This window comes from Neomonachus schauinslandi, chromosome 1 (assembly GCF_002201575.2).
Source record: "Neomonachus schauinslandi chromosome 1, ASM220157v2, whole genome shotgun sequence".
Classification (NCBI taxonomy): domain Eukaryota; kingdom Metazoa; phylum Chordata; class Mammalia; order Carnivora; family Phocidae; genus Neomonachus; species Neomonachus schauinslandi.
This window is the reverse complement of record NC_058403.1, coordinates 110,113,045-110,139,695: the sequence shown is the minus strand read 5'-3', so window position 1 is coordinate 110,139,695 and position 26,651 is coordinate 110,113,045. Positions and strand designations below refer to the sequence as shown.

The 26,651-nt window shown below is 46.4% G+C and overlaps 1 protein-coding gene and 1 long non-coding RNA gene across 2 annotated transcripts; one reads left to right on the top strand and one right to left on the bottom strand.

Annotated features, from left to right (window-relative positions):
* Window positions 1-761: 761 nt before the first annotated feature.
* Window positions 762-20,442, bottom strand: SIAH2 (siah E3 ubiquitin protein ligase 2). The gene is made up of 2 exons (XM_021685971.1): window positions 19,939-20,442; window positions 762-2,318 (listed from the first exon to the last, which is right to left on the bottom strand). Exons 1-2 carry the CDS (start codon window positions 20,353-20,355, stop codon window positions 1,761-1,763), a joined length of 975 nt encoding a protein of 324 aa, XP_021541646.1. The 5' UTR covers window positions 20,356-20,442; the 3' UTR covers window positions 762-1,760.
* Window positions 20,443-21,085: 643 nt separating this feature from the next.
* On the top strand, window positions 21,086-25,187 carry LOC110576770. Its single transcript, XR_002480077.1, has 3 exons — window positions 21,086-21,141; window positions 24,376-24,551; window positions 24,861-25,187. It is a non-coding gene; the product is annotated as an uncharacterized LOC110576770 (long non-coding RNA).
* The last annotated feature ends 1,464 nt before the right edge of the window (window positions 25,188-26,651 follow it).

Below are 26,651 nucleotides of genomic sequence, written 5' to 3'. Positions count from 1 at the left end.
GGCAGACGCTTAACCATCTGAGCCACCCAGGCGCCCCTCATTATGTCCTTTTTAATGAATCTCCCACTTTTATTTTTTGTGGTTTTTGTCTTTCATGGCAAAATTGCCTTATGGCCAATTAGTTAGGCAGTGAAAATGTTTGTGGCAAAAACACTCGAGGCAGAAATGTCTGTGGCCGAGCTGTGTACAGTGAAACTTTCTAGAACCTTTTCTAGAACCTATCCTGGATAAAAACTCAACACTGCCTCTCACCTAAAAGACGAAAACAACTTTAAAGCCATCCCTTCCATTGGGTGCTACACTAATGTCTTTGGGCCACTCAGTTAAGCAGTCTTCCATCCGCACCAGGCACATGGGGCTAATATTCTGAATTCCTCTGACAGTTCAGGATTGGGACTGAGAGAGTGGGTCACCCTGGCTCAAACCTGGGACACTCTGGACGTCAGCTTTAGCCAAGGCTCTTCCTTCTGATTCTGTAACACAGGAGAAATACTTTTCTTCCACAAGTGCTGGCACTTGAAAGAACATCTCCAAGGAAGAGACCAGTAACACCGAGGACTGTGCATGGTGCAGGGAAGTGAGTTTGGACCCCAGTTCTAAGACAGACCCGTGTCAGGACCTGGGACAAATGACTGTTTCTTTATGTGGAAATAGTGATAGCTGCAAGCCCAAGGTAGTGGTGAGGTTTCATGTACCTGTACACAGTAAGCACCCAATACATAAACATTATACAACTGGGAAAAAGCAGCACGATATTCATTTTTGGAAAATATTTATTAAAAAACTAAAGTGAATGTGGCAAAAAACAACAACAATCCAACACATACCTTTAAATAGCAAGCATATGACACCGGTTATAAAGCTTTTCCAACTCTACTGATCTAGTCTTTCCCACCATCTACAGTCAAGGATGGCCTCTGAGGGAAGCCACATGTAAACAGGTCATCTGTACTAGTGATGAGCAAAAACTATGTGGTAACTATCAGTGGCCATATGATTTGCTTTCCTAGGCAATTCACCCCAAACACAAGAGAGTGACCAAATCTCAGGAGTGTGTTCATGGGGATCTGCAGTTCTGGTTTTAATTTGGGAATGGTAGGTGGTGGGGGCATGAAATAGTAGAAAGACAAACAGTATCAGTAGAGGGCAATCGTAAAGCACCTTTAAAATCTGGACCCTTTCCACAATTTAATCCAGCAATTCTCAAACTTTATTGTCGAACAGAATCACCTGACGAGATTGTTAAATTCAGAGCCTCCCCAGATCTGGATGTTTCAGATGAGTACTACAGGTGATTCTGTCTATGGGCTAGCCATCCAGTTTGAGAACACTGTTTAAAATGCATTAAAACAATTCCTACTCCCCTAAAAAGGTAAAAGTTAAGGAATCTATCGACAGTCACTGTGCTTTTGTCCACTTGGAGGAACCAAGAGAGGGAGTCAGGCAGGAAGGAGCCTCCAATTCCTAACGTACTGGTCTACAGGAGCCCTGAGCAACCTGTCAAGTGCTGTTCAGGAAGTAAATAAAATTTAATAACAAAGTTGATTTTAGATCACAGAACAGACTCCAAATGACTAGCAGGCCAACCGCATTCATCCCTGTTTAATGAACTCTGTTGGGCCAATGCCAGATGGGAAGCTGCTTGTTCAAACAGAACATGGGGTTAACTGTGGGTCTTGATCCGTGAAGACACAGCGAATAGAACATCTGTAAAAACCTTTATTCCCCATAGAGCCCTGGGCCCAAATAACTGCGGCGCCTCATGGACAACACGTAGAAATGGTCACATTGATTCCAAGGTTGCCATTATCCGCAAACAGATGCGCTATGGCTGTGTCAAACACAAGGCAGTCGCTGTTCATGATGGCTGCTGCCACGCCGTCGTGGATGGACCGGGGCGTGGCCTCCCAGGTCAGTCTCCGCCGGTTCCCGTTTAGCTCCAGTCTGTAGGCAAAGTTCTCGGCTTGCTTGCGGGTGCCGATGAGCAGCACGATAGCGAAGAACTGCTGGTGGCCCTCGTACTTCTCTTGCTTCTCCAGCACCAGCATGAAATGGTGGCCGAAGCACGACTGCATCATCACCCAGTCGACGGCCCCCGGCAGGTTAATGTCCGTGGCTAGGAAGACGATGTCTTCTCCCTGCAGGGTGGTGATGCTTTTGTGGGCGTGCATGAGATGGGACATCACGGCTTCCAAGGACCCCTGCCACTTGCAGGAGGCCCCGGGGCAAGGGCAGGAGTAGGGGCGGTATTCACAGATGTCTTCGTGCTCTGGCTTCTCCGTGTGGTGCAGGGTCAGGGAGCAGCCCGTGGTGGCGTACTGCAAGAGCGGAAAGAAACGCCGTGAGCCACCGGGCCTGCGCACAACTCCGCCGAGAGGGCTCACCCACGTGCGCTGCCCGGCCTTGAACTCTAGTCTCGTTCCAACTACGCTCGCTCCAGGGGAGCTAAAGAGTTATGACTAACAAGCCTCCGTTCCTACGGGTCATCGGTACCGCCGGCCAGAAAATCGGGGGAACTTCCTCGCCCAGGAACGGACGGCATGCCGTTCCAACATCGCCGAAAACGTACCAGTGAAGCGCTCTCAAACGGGATTGCTGAGCCAGCCCTAGAAAGCCTGGCCTGCCCCACGTTTTCTGTGAATTTAAAGAATTTTGTAAAATTTAAAATGGCTTAGGCATAGGGTTGGGCAAGGGATATGTGGCCTCCAGACTGGTTCTCCCCTAAAGACAATTTGGAAAGCGGTAGAGCCCCTCTTGGTTGTCCCCAGTGCCTTCTTCCTAGCTCAAATCAGTGACTGGCAGGAAGGCTGTGGGACGGTCCCCGCTCTTGCCGGCCGGAGTGACCAGCCAGGGCAGGAGAGGGCTGGACCCCCCTCACATCGCTAGAAATATTACCTCATTTTCTCCACCTTTTAACCCCCCTACCCCAAGGGGCTTTGGACATACTTTTTGGGTACTAACTCAGGACCCTGTTGGCTAGTTTGGTTCCAGCCAGTGGAGGTTAAAAATGAGAAGGGCCCAGACCGCTTCCTCAAGTCCCAGCGCCCATCTTCATGACCAGATAGGTCAGGCCCTCATGCCAGGCCCCGGAGGCAGGGGAACTAAAGTGGTCCCAGGGTAGGCTCCCAGGCGAGGATTGGGATATGGCCAGTCCCTCAATGCTGCCATAATAGGGTAGGGACAAAACCTTTTTCTCCCCTGCACTTGGGATGACATTTCTGATGAATAAATCACACCTATCTTGGGAAAAGACCACACCAAAAGGAATTAGACTCCTCCTCCCAACCTTCACAAGAATGACAGTGTTAATTCCTAGATACCAGATGGGGAATCAGCCCACAAGTAGACACTTGCCCAGAGAACTGCGCTGTTGTCTTGTAAAGAATAAGGAGAGCTGAATCACCTTTTTGGGTGAAACTAGGGAGTCGGAGCACTGGCAGGTAAACTGTCTGGGTTACCTCACTTGGATTCTCCCACCCCTTCCCGAGACAGGAAGACAGCAAATGAGGGCAGGGCCGGGTCCTATGCCTACGATGCGGTGTCCATCTGCTCACAAAACAAAGCCTCTATATCCTGCGGAAGGAATAAACCCCTTATAAACTTTAAGTCAGTCGAATTCTAACCTTTGTAGATGAATTTATCACTCGCAACAAGCAGGCACCGAGCACCTTCTCCATACAGGACCCTAAGCTACAGTCACTGAGAGGGCCAGCTCCCCTCTTAGGGAGATGAATCTCCCCTAGCAAGGAAGGAGGGGGTGGCTTCAAGAAAGAAATGCAGCTGGCTCCTCCCCTATACCTAAAGTGGATTATAACAACCTTCAGTGGAAACTGGTAGAAGTATTTCCCTGCTATTTACTTTGCCCATAGGGAGCGCTTATTCGCCTTTCTGAACCATGGACTAATTTTAAAAGCACGGGGTATAAAAAACTTTATCATCAGAAGGAGAAACAAACTTTAATTTATCCATATATATTTCTACTTGGTGTTTCTAACAGTAAAGCCTTCAAACACCCAAATCCCTATTAACTCTGTTTTAAATCTAGAGTGTGGTTAGGAATACAGAACCTTCTGATGTTCTTCTGTGAGTGAGGGGTGAGGCATTTATGCCCACTTTAAACGCACACATTACACACAATAAAAATAGCAAGAATTAGCCCAAAGCCTGGAACATTCTCTGGCCGAAACAAGCCCCTAATCTCTGGATCTGAAGAAGTTTCAGAATGGGCTGTTTACCACAGCTGCCCAGGAACAACTCCAGGAACGCGATGAACTTTGGCAAAGAGCGTCCAGAAAAGTACCACCTGCACCTCTTCCCTGACCCAAAGCCCCAAACGACTCCACGTTCACGGACTCAGATGTACAACAAATATTTATCGTCCAGCGATTATTTTAGAACTTTTTCTCGTGTAGCTCAGGTAGAATATTTATTTATATTCGGGATTATGTGGTTTGCCCTACAAGCCAGACACTCTTCCTTCGACCCAAATATAGAGAACAGGGAACCTCCCCCAAGCGACACAAATAGAAAAGGCATTACTGAGCATTTGTGTGGACAATGACCTTACAAAAAAAAGTCTTGCTACAGCCTCTATTAACTTAAATAAATATATATATTTTAAAGACTATTTATTTATTTGACAGAGACACAGCGGGAGAGGGAACACAAGCAGGGGGAATGGGAGAGGGAGAAGCAGGCCTCCCGTGGAGCAGGGAGCCTGACGTGGGGCTCAATCCCAGGACCCTGGGATCATGACCCGAGCCGAAGGCAGATGCTTAACAACTGAGCCACCCAGGCACCCCTTAAATAAATATATTTTTAAAGTATGAGGTGCTTACTCTGCTTTTTCTAAACAAGCTGAACTTTTTTTTTTTAAAGATTTTATTTGACAGAGAGAGACACAGCGAGAGAGGGAACACAAGCAGAGGGAGTGGGAGAGGGAGAAGCAAGCTCTCTCTGTGGAGCAGGGAGTCCGACGCAGGGCTCCATCCCAGGACCCTGGGATCATGACCTGAGCTGAAGGCAGACGCTTAACGACTGAGCCACCCAGGTGCCCCTAAACAAGCTGAACTTTAAAGCCAATCTATTCCTTCTCTTTTCCATCATGGGTGAGGGCATGTCTTCATGACCACTGGTGCTACTTTTATGATGACTATGTAAGAGATGATCTCTAAAAAGAAAAATCTACACTTTAAATAGGCGTGCACTGATGCACGCACAGACACACGCACTCTTACGCCACACTTCAGCCTTGTTACCGTCTCGGCATTGTTCTGGAATAGGGGCTTTCATCCAGGGATCGGAGGGAGGGTTCGGGGTCTATGGATTCCCTGACATTGCAGAACTATCTAGGTGCCTCTGAGCAGCACACCCAAATTACCCTGGCCCCTAGCTTGCGTTTTCCCGACAGGTGCCAAGGGTTCCTAAGAACTGCCAACCTCTGTCCTAGAGCACCCAGAGGGAATCCACTGCAGACCCTTGTGGTGGTTCCTGTCGAGAGGGGCCACACCAAGCAACAAACAACTCACAAATATCAAAAGTACAGAGAGCTACGCAAAGGATGACCAGAGGGGAGACAGGTGATTTCAAAGTGGGGATGGGATGAGGAGGAGAGACGGAAAGCTTCACTGTGGGCAAAGTAGACGATGGATGGAGCAGTTCCATCTGGTTCTAGCATGGGGTGAGTGGAGCAAACAGTGGGGGATACAACCTAAATGAGAACGCAGGTCCAGATTCCTTCGGGGACTTGACTGACAATTTAGTTTATTTTCCGGGATTCTCTACGGTAGCACTACAGGTTTTCCCTGATATCTGAAAGTACAGTGTTCCCATGAAACCCTTCGGAAGACAAATGGCAGAAGGCAAAGAAGCAATTACCATTAACTTATATGGAAAAATTTTCGAGCATTCCTAGTTCCAAAAAATAACCTCTCTTGGGCTTTTCTGATACCTTAGGACACATCTTGCTAACAGATGCACAAAATCAATTGAGATAAAGCACAGATGCTCACAGATGCAGTTCAAAGCTATGGAGTCTTGATGCTGAGATGCTGAGTGTAGGTCCCAGGAAAGGAGCTTGGGGAGGCCACTCCTGCTGCTCAGGATGCGCACTGCAAAAGAAATGCTGAATGCTATTTTCCCTTTCTGCCTTTTTTTTTTTTTTTTTTGTAATACTGAAAATCCTCTTCGGATTTCTTTTGGTTAGCACAAACAGGTCTTTTATAAAAGCAAAGTAACGTCAAGTGAACATTCAAAAAGTGGTGGAATAGCTGTACTGATGTTTTAGACCAGATAATCCTTTGTGGTGGGGGCTGTGCGGTGTATTGTAGGCTGGTTAGCAGCATCCTTGGCCTCTACCCACTGGATGCCAGTAGCAATCTTCCCCTCCCCCACTGTGACAACCAGAAATGTCACAGGCATGGCCAAATGTCTGGGGAAGGGCAAAACGGCCTGGGGTTGATTTTGACGGATGACAAAACCTGGCTGGGCAGCCACAATGACAGCTGTGAGGAGGGGCCCACACCAGTAAGCAGGTCAGGCTGGTCACTGCCCTGCCCAACAGGCGCTACCGAGGACACCAGCTGCCAGCTGAGACACACAACTAGAACTCGGTGGTTTGCAAACCATGGAGGTAGGCTAGGCTGCTAGTTCTACCCGTTTTACAGCCTGACTGACTCATCCGGGCTACTCGGGCTACTCGGCCATTTGAGGCCACACTGCAGGCAGAGCCCTGCACTCCCCTGCTCTTCATCGAGTGCTCTTTCATGGTACACAATCGCTTAGGAGTCAAAGAACATTTTGAAGTAAAAGAAAGAATTCACATCTGCCTGGACCTCCAGTCCCCAACCCTCCACACACAAGACCCAGGGTCCACGGATGGACTGCTTCTAGAAGCAGGTCCTAATACTGACTTCTTCCCTGGATTGCAGGGAGAAAGACAGCCCTGAAAGCGCCTCTCCCTAAGGAATGAGGAGCAGCGCCTTGCCAGTAAGTACCCAGTAATTAGGCCCTCCGAACTTCACTGGTACCTGGCAAGAAGGTTCTGAGGTTTCACTTTGCACACTCTGGTTAGGGCTTTGCCCCACCAAACAGGGAGGGTTCAGAGGATGACTGCTTCCCTTGAGATGCCTGGATCTTCCTGCACACACCTGGGCTGCCTGTGTGCCCCCCGGCACACGTCCACAGCTATAATGAGCTTTCTCCGCTGGGGAACAGCTGCGCATGTCCCCTGGGGGTGGGGTGAGGAGGGAATTCACTTTAAGTCAACTTCTTTCGGGGGAGGGGGACAGAGACACAACCACGCACAGAAGCCCAAAGCTCAAGAAGACATAGGGAGCGGGAGGTTGACCCAGCAGAATGAGAAACAAATGTTGAAATAACACTTCTGACTTCTCTTTAGCAACTTTTCAGGTTGCGGTGGCTCAAAAGTCTTGTGCAAACACGTTCTGCCATAAAGGGCAATGTGTGACCCCGTGCCTCCTTTTTAAGTCTTTGTAGAAAGCAGTAAATAGTGCCAATTCTTTTCCTGGGCATGGGGTATGAAGGTTGTATTTCAGCTGAATTTAGGGAGAGTTTCCTTTTTTGGCACAGAAACCCGTTTACTTACAAATATGATGAGGTACGTCAGAAAACAAACACTAGACACCTGTTATTTACCTAATAAACGCAGTCACATTGTATTTGTTTATGGAATGAGTATATCAACAGAATAACCCTGCTTCGCTGGGTGCTATTGAAGGTCACGGATCTTGTGACTGGTTTAGAACAAGTCACTTAATCTATTTAATTAAATGTGAGTCCGTGCAATTCAAGAACGATTTCCTGAGCTTCAACAATCAACAGTCTACTACAACGGAGGCGCCCTGAGCTCTGGGCAGGGGCACGTCCCTGCTCGGGGACTGTGGGGTAACCGCCCTGCCTCTGCCTGCTTACACCTCCTAGGAAACTGAAATTTATTAGCAAAGTATCTGCCGGCGCCTCAAAGGAGAGTGTCTCAGGAAAGACAAAACACACTCAATATTTTGTTGTTGATGCTCATCAACTTTTGAATTAAATCCAAGCAATGACCTTGTCTGAGAGTAACCACAAACAAACTGAGCTTCTCCGTCCATCTAATGAGCTGTAATGATCACGAAATGCACACATATGGCTGAATGTGATGCAGGACTCCAGACTGGGAAACCAAAACTGCCACAAAGGGCATTATTGGGGCAGCAGCTGAAGTTTGAATACGGACTGTGGAGTAGATACTAGTATCTATGCATGTCACATTTCCTGATTTTGATAACTGGACCATAATTATACAAGCAGACGTCCTTGTTTTTAGGAGAAACCCAGTGCAGTATTTAGCAGCAAAGGGGCAGGACACCTGCATTTTACATTGAAATGGCTAAATAAATGTATGTATGAATAGAGAGCACCCAAAATGATAAAGCAAATGGGGCTAAAAGGAAACAATTGGTGAATTTGGATAAAGGGTATCTAAGAATAGTTTTGTATTATTATGACTGTTGTGGACATTTGAAATCATATAAAAATAAAAATGTGGGGCGCCTGGGTGGCTCAGTTGATTAAGCAACTGCCTTCGGCTCAGGTCATGGTCCAGGAGTCCTGGGATCGAGTCCCGCATCGGGCTCCCTGCTCCGCGGGGGGTCTGCTTCTCCCTCTGACCCTCTTCCCTCTCGTGCTTTCATTCTCTCTCTCAAATAAATATATATATAAATAAATAAATTAAATAAATAAATAAATAAATAAAATAAAAATGTGTTAAAAAATTCAGAGACTAAGTTAGCATATTTATCCTTTATGGAATAGAGATTCTTTTGGCAGAGAAGGCTGAATGAATTGTTTTATTATACTAGGTTATTTTTTTTAAGAAAATACACTTTTTTTTTCTTTTCAAGATTTTATTTATTTATTTGAGACAGAGAGAATGAGAGAGAGAGAGCACATGAGAGGGGGGAGGGTCAGAGGGAGAAGCAGGCTCCCTGCCGAGCAGGGAGCCCGATGCGGGACTCGATCCAGGGACTCCAGGATCATGACCTGAGTGGAAAGCAGTCCTTAACCAACTGAGCCACCCAGGCGCCCAAGAAAATACACTTTTAAGTGCGTATCTACAGATAAACAGAAGTCAGTCAATAGTTTTTCTTTTACGAGAAGCTCTTGGAACTCATTGTAGTGAACCAGTCAAATTTTTCAATGAAGAAGACACCATTGTTATAATAAACAACACTTCTCTGAGTTCCCTGCAACCCCATGGAAGATAAAGCCTTCTCTAATACTCCTCTGATCCTTTAAAAGTTTGTGGGCACCTTACAAATCTGTGGGCCTGGACTATATGTAGTTTCTGGCTACTGCAGTTTCATTATCCACCATGCTTAGTGGTCCATGGGAAACTCCTCTATTTGACTCCAGACATGTTAGAAAGAGGCTCCAGGAATGAAGCTACCCACACCCCCTTTTGCTTACACAGGTAAACCCCTTTTACTACTGCAGGGGTGAACTCATAGATGGAATCAGAGTTGTATGAGTTTGGCTGGAAGGATGAGCTCCTGGTGGTATAACTTATTATGACTGATCAGCAGATAATTAGGGGACTACTGATAGAGGTTTCTATCTTCTCAACACTCTTGAGACTTATTCGAATGGGAGTTGTAGCTAAGCCTTGTACAGAATCAAATCATGGTGAAACTTATGTTTTAACCAGAGGTTAAACTTAGACTTTACCACTTTTAAAAAGGCCTTCTAGCAATTCAAACTAGCTCCTTCGTGACTAACGTGTTAATCTGGCCTCAAGATATCAGTGGATGATGATCCCAGGTTATTTTCTAGTTAACTTATGGGTCTATTAATTTTGTTTATTGACTTACTGATTTATTGCCTGCTTCCCACCCACCTGATATGTGTAGATAAATGAATACATATTAGATTTACCTGCAGAAGATGACTGTTCTCCACTGTGTGTTAATTTTACTTTAATTAGAAGTCTTACTAGGGAACTTAGAATTTTAAAAAATTCAATAGACCTTAAGATTATATGAGGAAAAATGTTTATTTCAGACTTCAGCCAGTGTGGGTTTGTTATTTTTGATAAATACTTTTCACATATTTTATTTACATAAACTATTTGGGATGGGCGTGTTTGAAGCCTTCCTGAAACCTCACATAGGTGGAGAAACGACGATACTGTTATCATTCAGACGGCTATATATTCCTCTTGCTTAAAGTGAGTTTACAACCACTGGTAGAATACAGTTAGAGCGGGGCGCCTGGGTGGCTCAGTCGCTTAAATGTCTGCCTTCGGCCCAGGGTCCTGGGATCGAGTCCTGCATTGGGCTCCCCGCTCAGCGGGGAGCCTGCCTCTCCCTCTGCCTCTGCCTGTCACTCCCCCTGCTTGTGAGCGCGCTTCTCTCTGTGTGTGTGTCAAATAAATAAAATCTTAAAGAAATAAAAAAATGTTCTATATCCTTCCTGATACATATAAAAAAAGCATATAGTTAGAGCTCAGGCGCCTTGTGTCTGTGGGCACTAATGCAGCCCACATCAGCTCCGAGTGCGTCCACGAAACCGTCAACTCATCCCTGGACTCTGATGAAGTGCAGACCCGGGCAACAGGAGAAAGTGAACTCTCTTCTTGTGCCTTAATTGTGATGCTCAACCTGCATCTGTCTAGCATCCTTCCTCTAAGAACCTTGGTGGATCTTCCCTAACCCAAACGGTAGATTCTTTACCTCCACGATGAGGTGGTGCAGAGAGAGAATCCTCTGCCAGTGATGCCATAAAGCTTTCACGGATACTAACACGAGAAGGTGGTATCACTGGGCTTCGGGACCCTCAAACAGTGGTGAGACTAACAAAATACTGACATCTAAACTTCATTACTTTTCTTCCCGAGAAGGCAATTCTAATTCAAATCTTGGGCTCAAAAATTCCTCCTCCTGCCTCAGAGAACCCTGACAAGCCCCCTGCTGCAGATAGCTTTTTTACTAAAGGTGTCTTGGTGGAAGACTTCGGCGTATTATTAGCGCAGTCATCAGAGAACATCCTGCTATTGGGGGGTTGGGGGGCAAGGTGCATCTGGCCTTACAAAGACTCCTTGGGCTGGCAGGGGCTGGTTTTTAATCGTAGGAGGTTTAAACAAAAGTTGACTTTTGACCAAATAACGCTTCTCACCTGACCACGGCCAGAGTTAGCCAGGGACCACACACTGTCTTGGAGAACCAGTTTGGTAAGGTCCCTTCGGAGTGTAGGTTCAAGCAAACAAAAGCACCTTAACATAAGAGCCGGAGTTGAAGGCTTTATGCCACACTCCTAGTACCTTGCCCCCTCTTTTTCAATATGCCTTTCCTCTCCTAGGCCAGCCTCCCCCTGCATAATCACATTAACTGTTCCGACATGCTTCAAACAGTGCTACAACCCTCCACAGTCTTTATTTCTCAATTAAAGCAATCGAATTCACCAGAAGACTTAAGTGTTAGGGTTGCTAGATTTAGCAACTAAAAATATGAGATGCTCGGTACGTCTCAGGTGATGTTTGGGTTATATTTACACTAAAAAAAAAAAAATCTGAAATTACCCCAAAAACTGTTTCTCTGCAATTCAATTTTAAGTGGGCATCCCGTGTTTTACCTGGCAATCCCAATAAGAGGGCCCTTCTGGTACCACTGTCATCCCTCCAAAAGCCATTATGTGATTTTGGAATGGGAAGGGGGAACCACTGTTCCTCAGTGGGGTGAAGTGGGGTGAAGCGGGTAGCGGAAGAGGCACGAGGTTGAGGTAGAGGAGACACTGTGTGGGTAATACAACGCCCATTCTGGAGTTTCTGTCCCCTGAACTTACAAACTGCATGACTTCAGGCAAATCGCTCTGAGAGGATAGTGTGTCCTGTTTCCTTTGCAAAGTAATTAGGAAAATAACGAGATCATGCACCTAGTTCAGACAAGGAAACAACCTTCTGTACAAGCAGCTCCACCAGCCTCCCGACATAACCCCCTCAGGATCTAACATCCCTTTCTTCTTCCTGGGCAAACTGCGGCTTGTCCTTCATAAGGTAGCTCTGACCCCACCACTGCTGGGAGGTCTCCAGACTCCTCTGCTCCTTCCTACTACTTCCAAAGGGCGCTGCTCACACGTCTGTGTCCACCGTTAGACTCAGAGTTTCAGAAGGGTGAGGTTTGGGATGGGGCAACGACTGGCTGGGCAGATGGTTTGTAGGAGGGAGAGGCTGCAGGAGATTCCCAGGCAAGGGTGGATGTGATGAAAAGTTGGTAGGTAATCAGAAGGAGCCAGCTCTGGCCTGAGGTTACACCACGGAGAAAAGGCAGGCAGTAGCATTAAGAAAACCAAAAGGATAACACCCATTGTAGGTGATGCTGGCTGGCGAGAAATGGACACTCATTTGTGAAGGATCTCAAGTGAGAACGCAATTTGGCTGCTATCAAAAGCTTTTTGATTTCTATACATACCCTTGGGCCCTACCACCCAACTTCTAGGAAGTTATCATTAGGTAATAATTACTTTCTTATGCACAAGGATTGTTATAGCAGTACTTTAAAAAATAATTTTTTCAACAGTAAGAAAACAGAATGATTAAATGACCACAAACGGGAGCTTGGTTAAATAATCCTGGTCCTATCGTAGTATTATGCAGCCATTAAACATGACCTTTAAGACTAGTTACCAATCTTGAAAAGCAGTCACGATGTGTTAGACGAAAAAATGTTATGAAATAGCTATCTTACCTGCTTTTCTTTGAGTGAAAAAACTCCACTGATGTAGAGGTAAGCTTGTAAGGACTTATGCAAAAATGGTGTAGTGGTTATTTCTAGGTGGGAGGATTGTTATGAGATTTTATATTTTATATATTCTACATTTAAAAATAATGATCATAACTTTTAAAAACATATTTTATAGGGGCTTCTGTGTGTCTGTTGGTTAAGCGTCCCAAGTTTGGATCTCAGCTCAGGTCTTGATCTCAGGGTCATGAATTCAAGCCCCACGTTGGGCACCATGCTGGGCATGCAGCCTACTTAAAAAAAACAAACAAACCAAACTCATGTTTTATAATGTATAAAATAAAATATACACATTAAAAAACGTTGCCTAATCTGACTAGGCTTTCTCTTCTAAAAGCAATAAAGAAATGAAAAAAGTAAGTCTTATCACTGGAAAACCAATGCCAGGGCCAATGTACCCAGCTGTATGAAAAACCTACATGATTAGGAGGAGGGAAGAGAAGCTCAGTGGGGGAATCTGTGGGAGAAAACATTCTTTTTTTCTTTTGCAAGTCTATGCTTGGACCTGACCTCAGACACTCGCCATTTGTTTTCTGCTAGCTTCTAACTGTGCACATTTATTTAGTGTTTCTCCTGTGCTGGGGCTGTGCTAGGCTCTTTGCATGAATTCTTACTATGTTTGATCCTCATGGCAACCCAATCTGTACCCCATTTTACCAAGGAGCCACTGAGGTTTGGAGAGGTCACCAAACCCCTCGTGTGGGGATGGAGCAGGGATCTAGACTAGGAGGTTCAAATAGGGCCTCCCTCCAAACTACTAGAGTAAGAGGTAGCTTCGGGAAGGAGTAACCCAAAAATACTACCTTTGTTGACTCAAAGTTTTAAAATAGGGCCCAGGGCCACACATTTAACACAGGTGTATCTTTCATCCATCTACAGTATCTGTGGCTGAAAACTGGGGGGGTGGGTAACCTTTTACTCACAGATACCATACCATCTAAAAATCACACAGAAACTGGAAATGAGAACCGTTTCTCAATTTTTAAAAAAACTAATGGAGCTAGATGGGCATCTGGGGTAAAGCTGATGAAATTCTGCTAGAGAATTTTCAGTATCTCTCCTAAGCCTTTGAAAGTACACTCAGGTTTAATATAAAGATACACTTAATCAGGAAAACGTTTTAGCTTTCTTATTTTCTTTTTCAGGATGTGCAGTGTTGTCACATTCTACTGCCCCATGTATAATCACGCCCTGCACAACCTGCTAGCAATACACAATGGCCCCGAAGGCTGGGCATTCACTTCAGCAAATGTGTACCTACTGTGTGCCCCTCTCAGGAGTGGGGACCTTATGAGTTTGAATGAGAGATGCCACTGTTTGCAAATTTTGTCAGATGCCCAGGTCTGGCTCTTAAGACATTTTATTTTTTATTTTTTTAAAAGATTTTATTTACTTATTTGACAGAGAGAGACACAGCGAGAGAGGGAACACAAGCAGGGGGAGTGGGAGAGGGAGAAGCAGGCTTCCCGCCGAGCAGGGAGCCTGATATGGGGCTTGATCCCAGGACCCTGGGATCGTGACCTGAGCTGAAGGCAGCCGCTTAACAACTGAGCCACCCAGGCGCCCCCTCTTAAGACATTTTATAGGGAGGTCTTACTGTAGTCAAACACATATGGCACTTTTTATGGAGCTTCAAAAAGGGATCTAACACAGAACAGCAGAATCTAATCTAATCTCAGGATGGGGATTTTATAGGCCAGACCTGCTGTACCTTTTGGTTCTCCCCCTTTCTGGTCGTACCAAAGGTCAACTTTAAGTAACAGTGATTGACTCCTGGCTGTAGGAGGTGATGACCTGTGAAAAGTGGCTGCCAACTATGTGAAGAATCAGCATTAAATGTTAGTGCTCCGACACAGCATTTCTAGTGCTTCTGTTTTTTTTGGTTTTTGTTTTTTTTAAGATTTTATTTATTTGTTTGAGAGAGAGAGAGGGAGAGCACAGAGGGAGAAGCAGACTCCCTGCTAAGCAGAGAGCCTGATGCAGGACTCGATCCCAGGACCCTGGGATCATGACCTGAGCCGAAGGCAGAAGCTTAACCAACTGAGCCACCCAGGCACCCCAGTGCTTCTGTTCTTAATTTTACACGGAAAAACTGTCAATTGTGTTCTTGAAAATCTTGAGCCTCCCCATCAGTGTATGTGGACTCCGGTGCTTGCTGGCGCATGCTTTCACGAGTAAGCCTGTCCAACTTCAGGGAGTAGTGAGGACCACAGGGATAATATCCCAAGTAAATGATCTTTGTCTTAGGGGAACTTTTTAGATGAAGAAAAGATCTTTGAAATGGTTCTGGAAAATTGACGTATCCTTTCAGACTTCTAGGTGACTGATCACCCATCACCTAGCAACCACCCTGATACCACCCACCTTCCATTTGAAATGATGAAGCAAAAGACTTAATAGCTCTAATCTGATCTCAGAGCACCCATCAGCTAGGTATTACCTCCATTCTTTTTGACAGATAGACAGGCTCAGGGAACTATGTGACTGGACCGAGGTCAAACAAAGCCAGGATGGGGACCCAGTTCTGTCTCTGGCCTAGTGCTCTCTTCCCTGGAACAGTTTACTAGATTCTGAAATTTCAGGGCACAAAAAGATTGTTGCTTTTTTTTTAGTTTTTAAAAAGATTTATCTGAGAAAGTGAGAGAGCGAGCAGAGAGAGAGCACATGGGTGGTGGGGAGGGGCAGAGGGAGAGGGAGAAGCAGACTCCCCACTGAGCAGGGAGCCCGACATGGGGCTTGATCTTAGGACCCCGAGATCATGACATGAGCCACAGGGAGACTGAACCGACTGAGCCACTTGGGCGCCCTACAGGATTCTTGATACAATGATTTAGTCCAACTCTTTCTCTTAAAGACAGTCAGGTCCAAAGAAATAAACTGACCTGTTCAAAGTCAAACATCTAGTCACTAGGACAACAGTTCAGGTTTTCCAGGGGGCCAGAATAGAATATTCTCTTGGCAAAACACAGATGAAAATAAGCTATAAAATCACTTACAGTTGGGACCTCTCAGAATTCCAAAGTTCATGTATGGTAAGAGTAAAATGAAAACTTCCAGGCTCAGTGAATGCTTTCTGAGAGGGAACCAGATCAGAGGTCGCACACTGGCAGGCAGAATCTGGTCTGCAGACATGTGGGTTTGGCCTGCAAGTTCTGGATTTAAATATGAATTCGGCCAATGTTAAGAAAATAGAGATATTTCGCATTTTAAAAATTCAGATTTCTGGCTTTTCTTGAAAAAACCCAAAGGTCTGGCCTGCTGCATCCATACTCCCACCCCTGCCAATCATCCAGAGTTGAGCACAAGTTGTCCTCTTCGGAGGTGTGTTCTCTGGCTCCCATCTCTACTGCTCCTTGAGGTCTCCTGAACTCTGGGGCCACGAGTCAGGTACCTCTCTCCTGCATCACCTGTCCCTGCTGGCATTTAGGTTTGTCCACACTGAAGAGGCTTGAACTTTCAATGGGGTTATCTGGCTTTTTATTTTAAGGAATAAAAACAACACTGTCACAACCCAAATGCAGGGAAGACTTGTCTCACTTAGGCTTTCAAGTTCAATAATTATTTGGAGATGTGCTACTGGAAACTTTTAGAGAAAAGAAACCAAAAAAAAAAAAAAAAAAAGGAGAGAAAATGTATCATAGTGTAAGTGGGCTGAAGTGGTTTAGCATTCCCTACAGTTGTGGAGAGAAATACTTGGCTGATATTAAAATAAAATACACTGTTGAGTGGGGGCACAGATGTGTCAACCTTCACTTCTCACCCTATACCCACGCTCCACTGAGAGACGGTGGGTTTGAGATATGGGAACAGGATGTCAAAACTTCTCAGGCGTAGAGCAAGCCATAGAATGGACTAAAAATATCACAAGTGGAAGAGAGCCCTACTCTGATAGAGATCCTTTTCTTAAAAGGAGACCTGAGCTAACAATGCACGTGATGCCCTCTATCAAAGACGCTGGCAACACTCTAGCCTTTAATTAAGTGGCCCCATACCTCTGTAAGGAAGCTATTTGGCAACAAATCTGTTTTTGGGCCAACAGAAGCATGGGCAGTCCAGAGCTGTGGACTGGTGACATGCCCCCCAATATTAGGTTTGCAGGCTATTTCCCCCTGGCCTTCCCATCCCACATGTCTTATAAAATTCCTGCCAGTGAATTTTATAGTGAACATGTATGTTGTCTCATTGGGATATTCCCGTCAGAGCTGGTAAATTCATCCGATCAGATGGTTTTGTTACTGGTGTCAACCTTAAGTTACAATGTGGAGCCCTGGAATAAAGGCTCAGATACATAATCACTATGTAGCACAAAGGATGCGTGCCTTTGGGACGCAGGCTGATGAACTGGCCTACTGATCTTGACAAGTCACTTAATCTCTCTACAGGCATTTTGTTTCTTCACCTGGAAAAAAAGAAAGGCAAACTAAAAAAACGATGGCCCTCACAAAGTAGCTGGCACACAGAGGGCACCCAATAACCATTCCAGACAGCCTCCCTTGTTTTCATGGTATTCTAGAAGCTACAGGTCCTTAGAAGTCAAGCAGTTCGTCCCTTTCTTTACAGGTGAGGAAATGAAGGCCCCCAAGAGGTGGTCTTTCAGGCAAACAATGGCAGCACCAGGCTACTCTTCAGACCTGGGTTCTGATACTTCAGTCTAACATTGTTTGTCTCACATGAGGCAGCCCACGTGAGAGAGATTCTGAGAGCAGGTAAGGGCAGTCACAGGGCAATCCCTATGATTACCAGGAGCAAGCACAAGCCAAGAGCTAGCTACACAGATCTATTTTGTTGAAGTCTGACCTAGGTCTTACTACTCCCTATTTCCCTCAGTCCTCCTCAACTGACATATCTTTGGTGCTTGCTGTATAAAGCCAACTTTGGTTTATCTAAACTAACTGGTTGAGTTGCCCTGTCAATAGTTCGGATTATTGGTCAACCAAAGTTGAGGCACGCATTCTCCTGTGTCATAAATCTCACACACACAAGTGACCCCAAGATCACTTTCTGAACTTGGCACCTGGGCTCTAAGGGAATGGTTGACTCTGTTTAATTTCAGCTTGCAAAGTGATGGTGTTCCCTAACTGCATTCATACAGAATAGGGACACAGAGAGTCACTGACATGGTCAGCAACACGGAGTACCCCTGATTCCCAAGAGAACTGTTTTTCGAGAAGGGCTTCACTAGCATATTACACATTAGGAGAAAACATGCTTCAGTAGGAACCAGAATCCTAGACCCTGAAAGTGAAACTTCACACTTTATATAGCACAACTGTTTCCTTCTCGTCCTCTTAGGACCAACAAAACGCTCGTATGAGATTGCTTTTTAAAAATAAATTACGGAATACTGACTGATACCAAATGCTCATTTGTGAACTGTAATTCACCTACAGCCATTTCTTCTATTAGCTGCTGAAGCTCTGGGAAAAAGTGAGCTGAAAAGATAGCTCCCCAGAAATCCTGTGGGGCACCCCCGGCAGCCCCCACAATATATCTCAAACATCAAATACCCCCCACTCTTCTGTCAACTATCGCCAAATCTTCTCTTGATCACTAGGCTGCCACCTTCTTCATGACCCTAAAAATTATAGAAATATTTTATCCAAATTTGATGAGAAACAACTACTAGGCTGGGTGAATTAGCATTCTATGAGAAGTGGTTGAAAGCAGAGTAATTTATTAAGGTTAACTGAAAACCCATAGCCCAAACACAGATTCAACCCTTTATTTGAATATGCTATTTTAAACTGGATTTGTGGCAGGGCACAGACCAAATTAAATCACTCATTTTACTGACTTGAGTCCCAAGCTTCAATTCTCTGGTGGACTATTTTTAATTTAAAAATAAGCTCTTGCCCTATAAAAATAAGCAGCACCAAGGAGAAATGCAAGACAGCTCAGATGGCCCAAGAGGCAGAACAGTTCCTATTACAAAGAAAAAAGAAAAACAACTCCAAAGTATTAATGACATTATTTCCATTTCTAAGTTTAGAAAATGAACGTTATGGTCTAGCCCTAGATTATAATGAGGCACTGTAGAGAGGTATGTCTCTGAAACTACTCCTGAAGATTTTCAAGTGGTAGATGTAAGTAAACAGATGCTATAATGTGACCACACAAAAACTATGCAGCCATTTAAAATACAGTGAGAAAGAGCTACGTTTCAGATGTAGGAAAATATGCGTGATAATATGACTTTAAAACAGCAATTTGCACAAGTTATTTCTGGAGAATTTGCGTCTACTGTGTGCTTATGAACCTTTGTGACACACACCAACATCCACGATTTTATATTCAGCTGTGAAAATGTATTAAAATATGGCTAGAAAAAAATCTATAAAGATACACAGTAATGGTGGAAAAGGGGGAGAGAGGTCTTGGTCTTTCCCTTGACTTTTCTTGACTCTGAGAGGTTTGCATTTTTTGCAAGAGCACTTACAACTTTTTAAACTAAGTAAAGTGGTAGGCTTGGAAGCACTGTTAACAGCTCTTGCGTGTCCTTCCAGTTAAATTCCTGATCAACTCTTGTTTTCACCCCCACTTAGTACAAATACAAATCTCCCCAGTCCTTGGAAGGCTAGGAGAGGGAAAGGCGTGGCTTGCAGGGTTTTCTTGTTGCTGGAGGAAAACAGGCTGTAGGCGCCCTTTTTTTAGCTACACTCCTGAGGGCTCCCACGTGTCAGGCGTGCGCAGAGGGCAGGCGCGGGGCGCAGGACGAATCGAGCACCAATCCTTCCAAGCCGAGCGCTGGTAAAGGGTGCGTTTAGCTGGCCCATTTCTTCCCTCCTCAATCCCCCCCAGTCAGCTTCCCGGTCCAAGTTTCACTGGTGCAGCCTAGCCCTACCGAGCACACCAAGCACACTTCTGCAGGGTACGCAGGCACCCGGCGGCGAGAGCTGTGATGTGTTCTACAACGATCGCGTGCCAATTAGTCCGGGGTCAGCGCTCGGGGCAACTGTCAGCTCAGAGTTACTCCCAAAGTGGACAGGTGGGCATGGGGGAGGGTGGACAAGTGTAAACATCTGTTTTTTTAAAAAAAATAAGAGATGCCACCTGCCTGCCTCTCAGCTCCTTGTGAGTGGGCTGGAAGACACAGGAGTTCCGGAAGATCGCCCGGCGAAGGTGCGCGGGTGGCACCTGGGCTTACCTTGCAGGGAAACAGGACTGCCGAGGCCACCTTCTCCATAGCCAAGTTCCTGATGCTGGGCGTCAGGGCGCCCCTGCACGTCGGGCAGCAGCTCAACTTCTGGCGGCATTGGTTACATACCAGGTGCCCGGCCTGGCACTGCAGGATGGGGGGCAGGACATAGTCAAAGCAGACCGGGCACTCGAAGAGCGAGGTCAGCTCGTGGTGCTGCGGGGACACCGGGCCAGCCTCGCCGCCGCCGCCGGGGCCCGAGATTACCGCCGCCGCGGCGGGCACCGCGGACGAGCCGGGGCCCGCAGCCGAGATGGTGGCGGCGGCCGGGGGCGCAGCCGGGGACGGAGCGTGCTGGGGCTGCGGCGGCGGCTGCTTGCTGCAGGGTTTGTTAGCGCTGGGGCCGGTGGAGGACGGGCGGCTCATCGCGCTCCGAACCAACCATGGAACTGCGGGCGCCTGCCTGCCGCGGGGCCGCCGGGGTCAAGGCGGTGCACGCCCCGCGGGCGGCAGGCTCCGAGGCAACGCCACCGCGCCCTGCCCGGAACCGAGCAGCGGAGACGGCAGGCGCCGGGCAGGCCGGGGACTGGGCTGCGCCAACGATCTCCGCGGCCCCCGACGTTCCCAACACCCCTCCGCGCCCCCAGACTCCTCCTCCCGGCGGCGTCGCGGGCCCCGAACCCGAGCGGTGCCAGAACCCCGGCCCACCAGCTTCTGAAGCGGCAGCTGACGCAAGCCCCGGGGGCGCGCGCGGACGTGACGCCTGGACACGTGTGCGGCCGCTCAGGCGCGCGGGGACTGGCAGAGGCACCCTGCGCTGGGGCGCCGACTCCGCCCGCGTCCAGCTGGCAGCGCAGGGGGCCGCCTAGCGCGGGTCTCTTCTGCCCAGGCTGCGGGCTCGGCCCGCGCCAGTGAGCATGCCCGGCTCGCCGCTGCCTCGCGGGCTCTGCCTTCCGGGTTGAGGAGGGGGCCGCCCTTTGGCAAGGCGTCGCCGAAGTCCTCAGGCCACACCCCGGGGAGTCACGCCGGCGTTTCCCCGGGCGCAAACCAGAAGGACGACTTCAGGCGGGCGGGGGCTAGGGTGGTGGGCGGGGCGCGGCGCCCCTGGACATGTCGGAAAAATCCGTGAGGTTTTTCTTTCCCCGGGTTGAGTCACCCTCGCGCGAGCGGAGGAGTGCGCCGCGGCCAGCCGGGCTGAGTCTGGAACGCTGGGTCAGGACGCGAAGCTTTGGGCGGGAGCAGGGCAAGGGGCTCGGGTTGGGTCGGCAGCTGGCACGGGACCTAGTGCTGGGCTGCCAAGGGTGGGTGTGGACCACTCCTTAGTCTTGGTCCCCCGGGGAGGGGGTGGTGGGTGGTGGGGAGGGAGCAGGTAAACTCTTTATTGATTTACCGGCGGACCTGGCGACGTTCAATGGAGCGCCTCTGACGTGATAGCAGGCCAGGGAGAGGGAGATCATGGAAGGCGTTGGTTAAAAGGAGAGTTCGAGATCGCTGAGGGAGTGCCAGAAATGTGGGTTGGGTCTTGAGGCCTCAGGAAGACTGGGAGACCCTCCAATACAACGCGGTGCGTCCTCGTCTTTGAAATCCCGTGGAAGTCGAAGGCAAGGTGTAGGTGCGGGCCCCGCACACCAGCCGAATCCCTAGAGAGGTGATGATACTCCGGAGTGAACCACGCACTAATTTAATGTATACTGAATGCGCCCAGTTGAATTGCTGTTCGGCATAAGATGAGCCACTGACGCTGGAATTGGGGAAAGGTGCTACCTAGATGGGAATCGGATGATTCTTTGTTGGACAGACAGTGGTGAGGAATAGCAGTCAGGACTGGGTGAAGAACCGCCCCCTGCGTTTGCCATCTGTGTGACTCTGGGCAAGGTCTTTTAAGTTCTCTGCGCTTCCGTTTCCTCATCTGTAAAAGTGGGATAAAAACAGTACCTACCTTATAAGTGGGACAGCGAGGATTAAATGAGTTTGGTAAATGCCAAGAACTTGGCAAGCACTTCTTCATTGTCAGGTATTTAAAAAAATACTATTAGTGAATATTTAATGAATAAAATCATGTAAGAAATATCCTGTTAGAGCCCAGAAGAAATAAACTTTCATCTTAGAAAGGCATCCAGAAAGAATACTTGTATAGAATTGGTGAAATTTGATCTAAGTCTTGAAAAAAATTAATAGACATGATGTCATTCAATCATTCAGTAAATGTTTCCTGAACACTTATGTGCCAGCCATTGTTTGGGCTCTGAGAATGGTTTTGCCTAGTTTTATGTGCCAGGCATGGATGGTTCTAAGGATTTTGTAACAACCGTACATGATGGGTACTGTTGTTTCCCCATTTTATAGTTGAGGAGTCTGAGACACAGGGGGATTAATTTGCTCAAGATGAAACAGCTGATAATGTTGGAAAATGCCCCAGAGCCCCCTTTTCATTACTAGTCTATATCCCTTTCATTTATACCCAACTCCTACTTACAGTCTTGTTAAGGAGTTGAGATTAGCATTCTCAACACGGTCAGAAAACAGTTATAGAGCCTGTAATAAAGCACCGAATTTGGTGGGCACACTTTACATAAATTCTTTCCTCAGCAGATCTTGCGAGGAAAAAAATTAATTGTATTTATTTCATTTTTACCTTTTTAGAGCATCCAGAACATAATAGTGACACCGATAGAAAAAAAATCACCCACGGTTTCACTTTTATTGGAGAAAATATATTTTCCACTTTTAATTTAAAACCCAAGTGAGTAGAATTTTTTACCAGAATTTATTTTCCTTCCCTCCACCTCTCGCCTCTCAGTGCAGGTACCCCACGCTCCCAGGGCTTATACTGGCTTTTACTGGACAAGCAGGGTTCCCACCCTGGCCATGTTGGCATGAGCTTCCAGTGTTCCAGCCAGCTAGGCCATGGTGGTTCAAAAAGCAATTTGGTTTTGGAGACGTTGAAACAAAGAACAAGAAAAACAGTTCTCCGCAGAGACAATTGGTTTATTTTTCTAAAAATACAACTAACCTATCCACTCTTACCCTGTCAGATGCCTCCCGTGGTATGAAGAAATTTCTTCTTGTTTCCTCCTTTACGTCATTGCCCTCTTGATTAGGTCGACCAGGGTGATTAAAGAAAAAAAAAAATCTCCTCTGGGCAGTTGCTGAAGGTACGTGGGACAAGAGTGGACAGGCCTGCTGGTTGACCCACATCAGTGACCTCTCCAGGCTGCCAGACTGGCCTTTCTGGTCCTGCTTCTTTCTTCTTCCTTCCTTGGGGCTTTGAATCAGAGGAAGGTGGACTTTGCACCGTGGACACTGTGAGCGAGAACACTCTCTATCCCAAGGGGATGTGTGCTCCATGGAGTTGTGTGTTTGTCTTTGGGAGTTGCTGCTATTGCCAGGCTTGTGTTTTATGCATGACTTTGTGGCCTGGGGAGGTGGGGGGGGGGTCCCCCAGTCTTTTTTGATCTCCTGATTGATGACTCATTTAGCACATCTGCTGGAGGACGGGTTGGCCTCCATCCCCCACCCACTGACTCCGGATTGCACAAAAGGGACATGTATGAAGCAGGACCCCTCTCCTTAACCCTTCTCCCCCTTTGTGTTACAGTTTAAAGACAAGGGGTATACTGAGTAACCTTTTCTTTAAAATACCAGGATGGGTCTTGTTTAAAAAAAAAAAACAACTCCCAGGTGAGCCCCTAATCTCTCTTAAACTGCTGAGCACAATGAAAAATGCTCCAGCTAGACGGACAAGCTCTTGCTCTTCTTTCTGTAGTTTACAAATTGTGTGGTTTTGCACATTGGGCAACTTCTGCACTCAGGCAAATGGTGTGCATTTTCAGAGCAAAGTGTGGTCGGCCTTTTCTGTTGAGATTTAAAGATGACTCAGGAGTGCATTGAAGCATGCTGCACGGAAATTTCTGATAAGGGGAAAGCTTGTGGGAAATTCTGGAGGTGACCGTGAGGCCTCCTGGCAATTATGGTAGGAACTGTTACTTTTATAAAGTACTTTTGTTTCTGGGGTAAATCCACATGCTCAAACTTGTGAGTAAGTTTGGGTATTTCTTGAACAACCATCATGGACTTAGTATTGTGTATTGCACGGTGTATGTTATGCATTTGCATTGGTTTTGTGTCCTGTGCCACTGTTCTAAGCACTTTGCATAGCTGAATTCTTTTAAACTTCACCATGACTTATAAGGTGTATGTTTACAGATGATAAAACAGGTACAGAGAGGCCAAGATATTGGTAGCAAGGAGCCTTTAAGATGGCTCCAGTGATCCCTCCTCTTGGTGTCTGCGCCCTGTGTAATCCCCCTTCCCCCTCTGAGGGAGAACTGGACCTCCTAACTCGCTTGAAATGACTAGACTGTGGCCAAAGTGATAGAAGGTCGCTTCTGAGACGAGGTCACAAGAAGACTAAGACTTCCACCTCACTCTCTATCTGTCTCTAAGTCTGCTCTGTGGGAAGCTAGCTGCCAAGCTGCAAATAGCCCTACGGAAAGCCTCACACCACAGGGAACTGAGGTCTCTGACCAACAGCCAGGGGGGACTCCAGGACTGGCTGACAGTTGGATTGAACTTGTAAGACCCTGTGCCAGAGGACCTAGCTAAGCTGATGCACAGAAATGGTGAGACAATAAATGTGTGTTGTTTTAAGCTACTAAGTTTGGGGGTAATTTTTTACATAGCATTATAGGACTAATACACTTGCCCAAAGTCCAAAAGCTTGTCTGTAAAAAGAAATGCAAAGTATAACCCCCTACTTTATCTTAAATTATTTTTATTATAATGCTGCTTAAGTATATAGAACCAAATCTAGGAATAAAAGTTTTATGATTATTGTTGTATACAACTATAAACAAAAAATTAGAATACCAAAAAAAATCAAGAATTCATGTTTCTTATTTTGATTTAAAGTCATACTTTTTAAATGATAGTTTCATATGATGGAAGATGTGCTAAAATGAAATCATCATTTAGTTTGGAAACAGCCTCAATGTCCATCAACAGGAAAATAGACTATGTAAAGCCATCCTACAAAATCCTCTGCAACTGGGGCAAGGTCTCGAAGACAAATTGCTCTGCAGAAAAAACAAGCTGCAACCAAGAAACCCGCCAAAAATCCCATTTATGTATAAAGAACCAAGCCAAGCAAAACTACTATTTCTTTGCATGCCCAAAAAGGGCATAGAGAGGCCTAGAAGGAGCCAGTGAACTGATGACAGTGATGGTTTCTAGGGAGGGGAGTATGAAGGGATGTGGGGAAGCTTTTAGTTTGTATTTTCTATATTTTTGTAGTTTCACCTTTTCTTTTGTCTTTGTTTTTCTTTACTTGTTTCCCTTTTTTGTAATGAGAATTTATTCATGCGTAATTAAAAAAAAAAAGATGTTCTTGTCTGTCTGTCCTTGCTTTAGCTGTAGGGTTGGTGCCAGAATGAGTGATGTGCAAAAGGCCAAACAGCCAAAGAAGGTGGTCCTTAACACTGCATGAAAGGGACCAGGAGCTTCAGTCAGTTCCTTGCGTCTGGGAGATGACTTGCTGAAATTGGTAATTCAATAAGAGTAACTCAAAGGCAGTGTGTGAGTACCACTTGTAGACCATGGAGAAAAGAAACTAGACAGGCTGGGGGGCGCCCAGTGCTCCAAGGGATGCTTCCTGGCACAAGCCAGAATTCAGTCCTGGGGCAAAGGTGAGGGTGGAGTTGTGAGCCAAGTAGTTGTGGCCATTGGTCAGCAGACTAAATGCAAAGATTTATTTAGTTTGGAGGCCAAGGCTAAAATCAGACGCAGGCTTGACTTCTCAGGGAGTCAGTAGCTCAGAGGGGGAATAATATTAATGGTAGCTCCCTCTTACACAGTGCTAACTATATATCAGACACCCTTTTAAGCACATAACATTTAATTCTTTTAAGAACCCTCTGATGCGTGGACTGTTACCCCATTGATTTAAATCGTGCCCCAGGTCACACAGCTGGTACATGGCAGAACTGGTATTTGGATCCAGGTGGTTTTAACTCCAGTATCTGTGCTGTTAATCACTTGGCCATCGTGCGGGAAATCTTTCTGAAACTCTAGAACAGTGTGATAAATACCATAATAGAGGTGGGAAAAGAGAGGAGGATGAAACTAGTGCTTCTTGGATAAGTATGAGGATGGTATTAAGAAAAAGGGACATTATTTCAGTTGAGTGGTTTTTTTCTTTATATATCTTTATGTAACATAACTAAAAATGTAACGATTGGGTAGTTTTGTTCATTTGGGTCTTGAAGCAGGAGTAGGAATATGACAAGCAAAGAAGGGTGTAAAGAAGGCAGTCCAGGGAGAGGGAGCCATGCACATGAAGGTATGGAGCTCTTAAAACTTTTATTTACCCTGGGGAGGCTTCTGTCCTATCCCTTTACGTACCGCCCCAAATCAGACCCCTGCTCTCCCCCTCTTTCTGAGCTAGCTATTGAGGTAGAGTTGCATGTTAGGCACTCTCCCTGGACTATTTATTCTTGGATCCCTCCCTTAGTGAGATAAACCAGGTTTAGTCCTTAGTGAGAAGTGAAGAAAGGCAGAGGGGAGAGAGAGTCCTGAATACCCTCCCCATTCTCCCTGCCTCCCCAGCCTCATTTAGATTCCCCAGAGAGCCTCATTCATGTAGGGGCCTGACATGGAATGTGGATCATTGAGAACCGGCAAAATTGACATAACTTTGAGGCCTCAAATAATACATTCCTCTCCTT

Coding starts and splice junctions, on each gene's coding strand:
- SIAH2 (XM_021685971.1), bottom strand. CDS start 20,355: ATGAGCCGCCCGTCCTCCACCGGCCCCAGCGCTAACAAACCCTGCAGC. Junction 2,319..19,938: donor CAGTCCTGTTTCCCTGCAAG/GTAAGCCCAGGT, acceptor CCGCTCTTGCAG/TACGCCACCACGGGCTGCTC.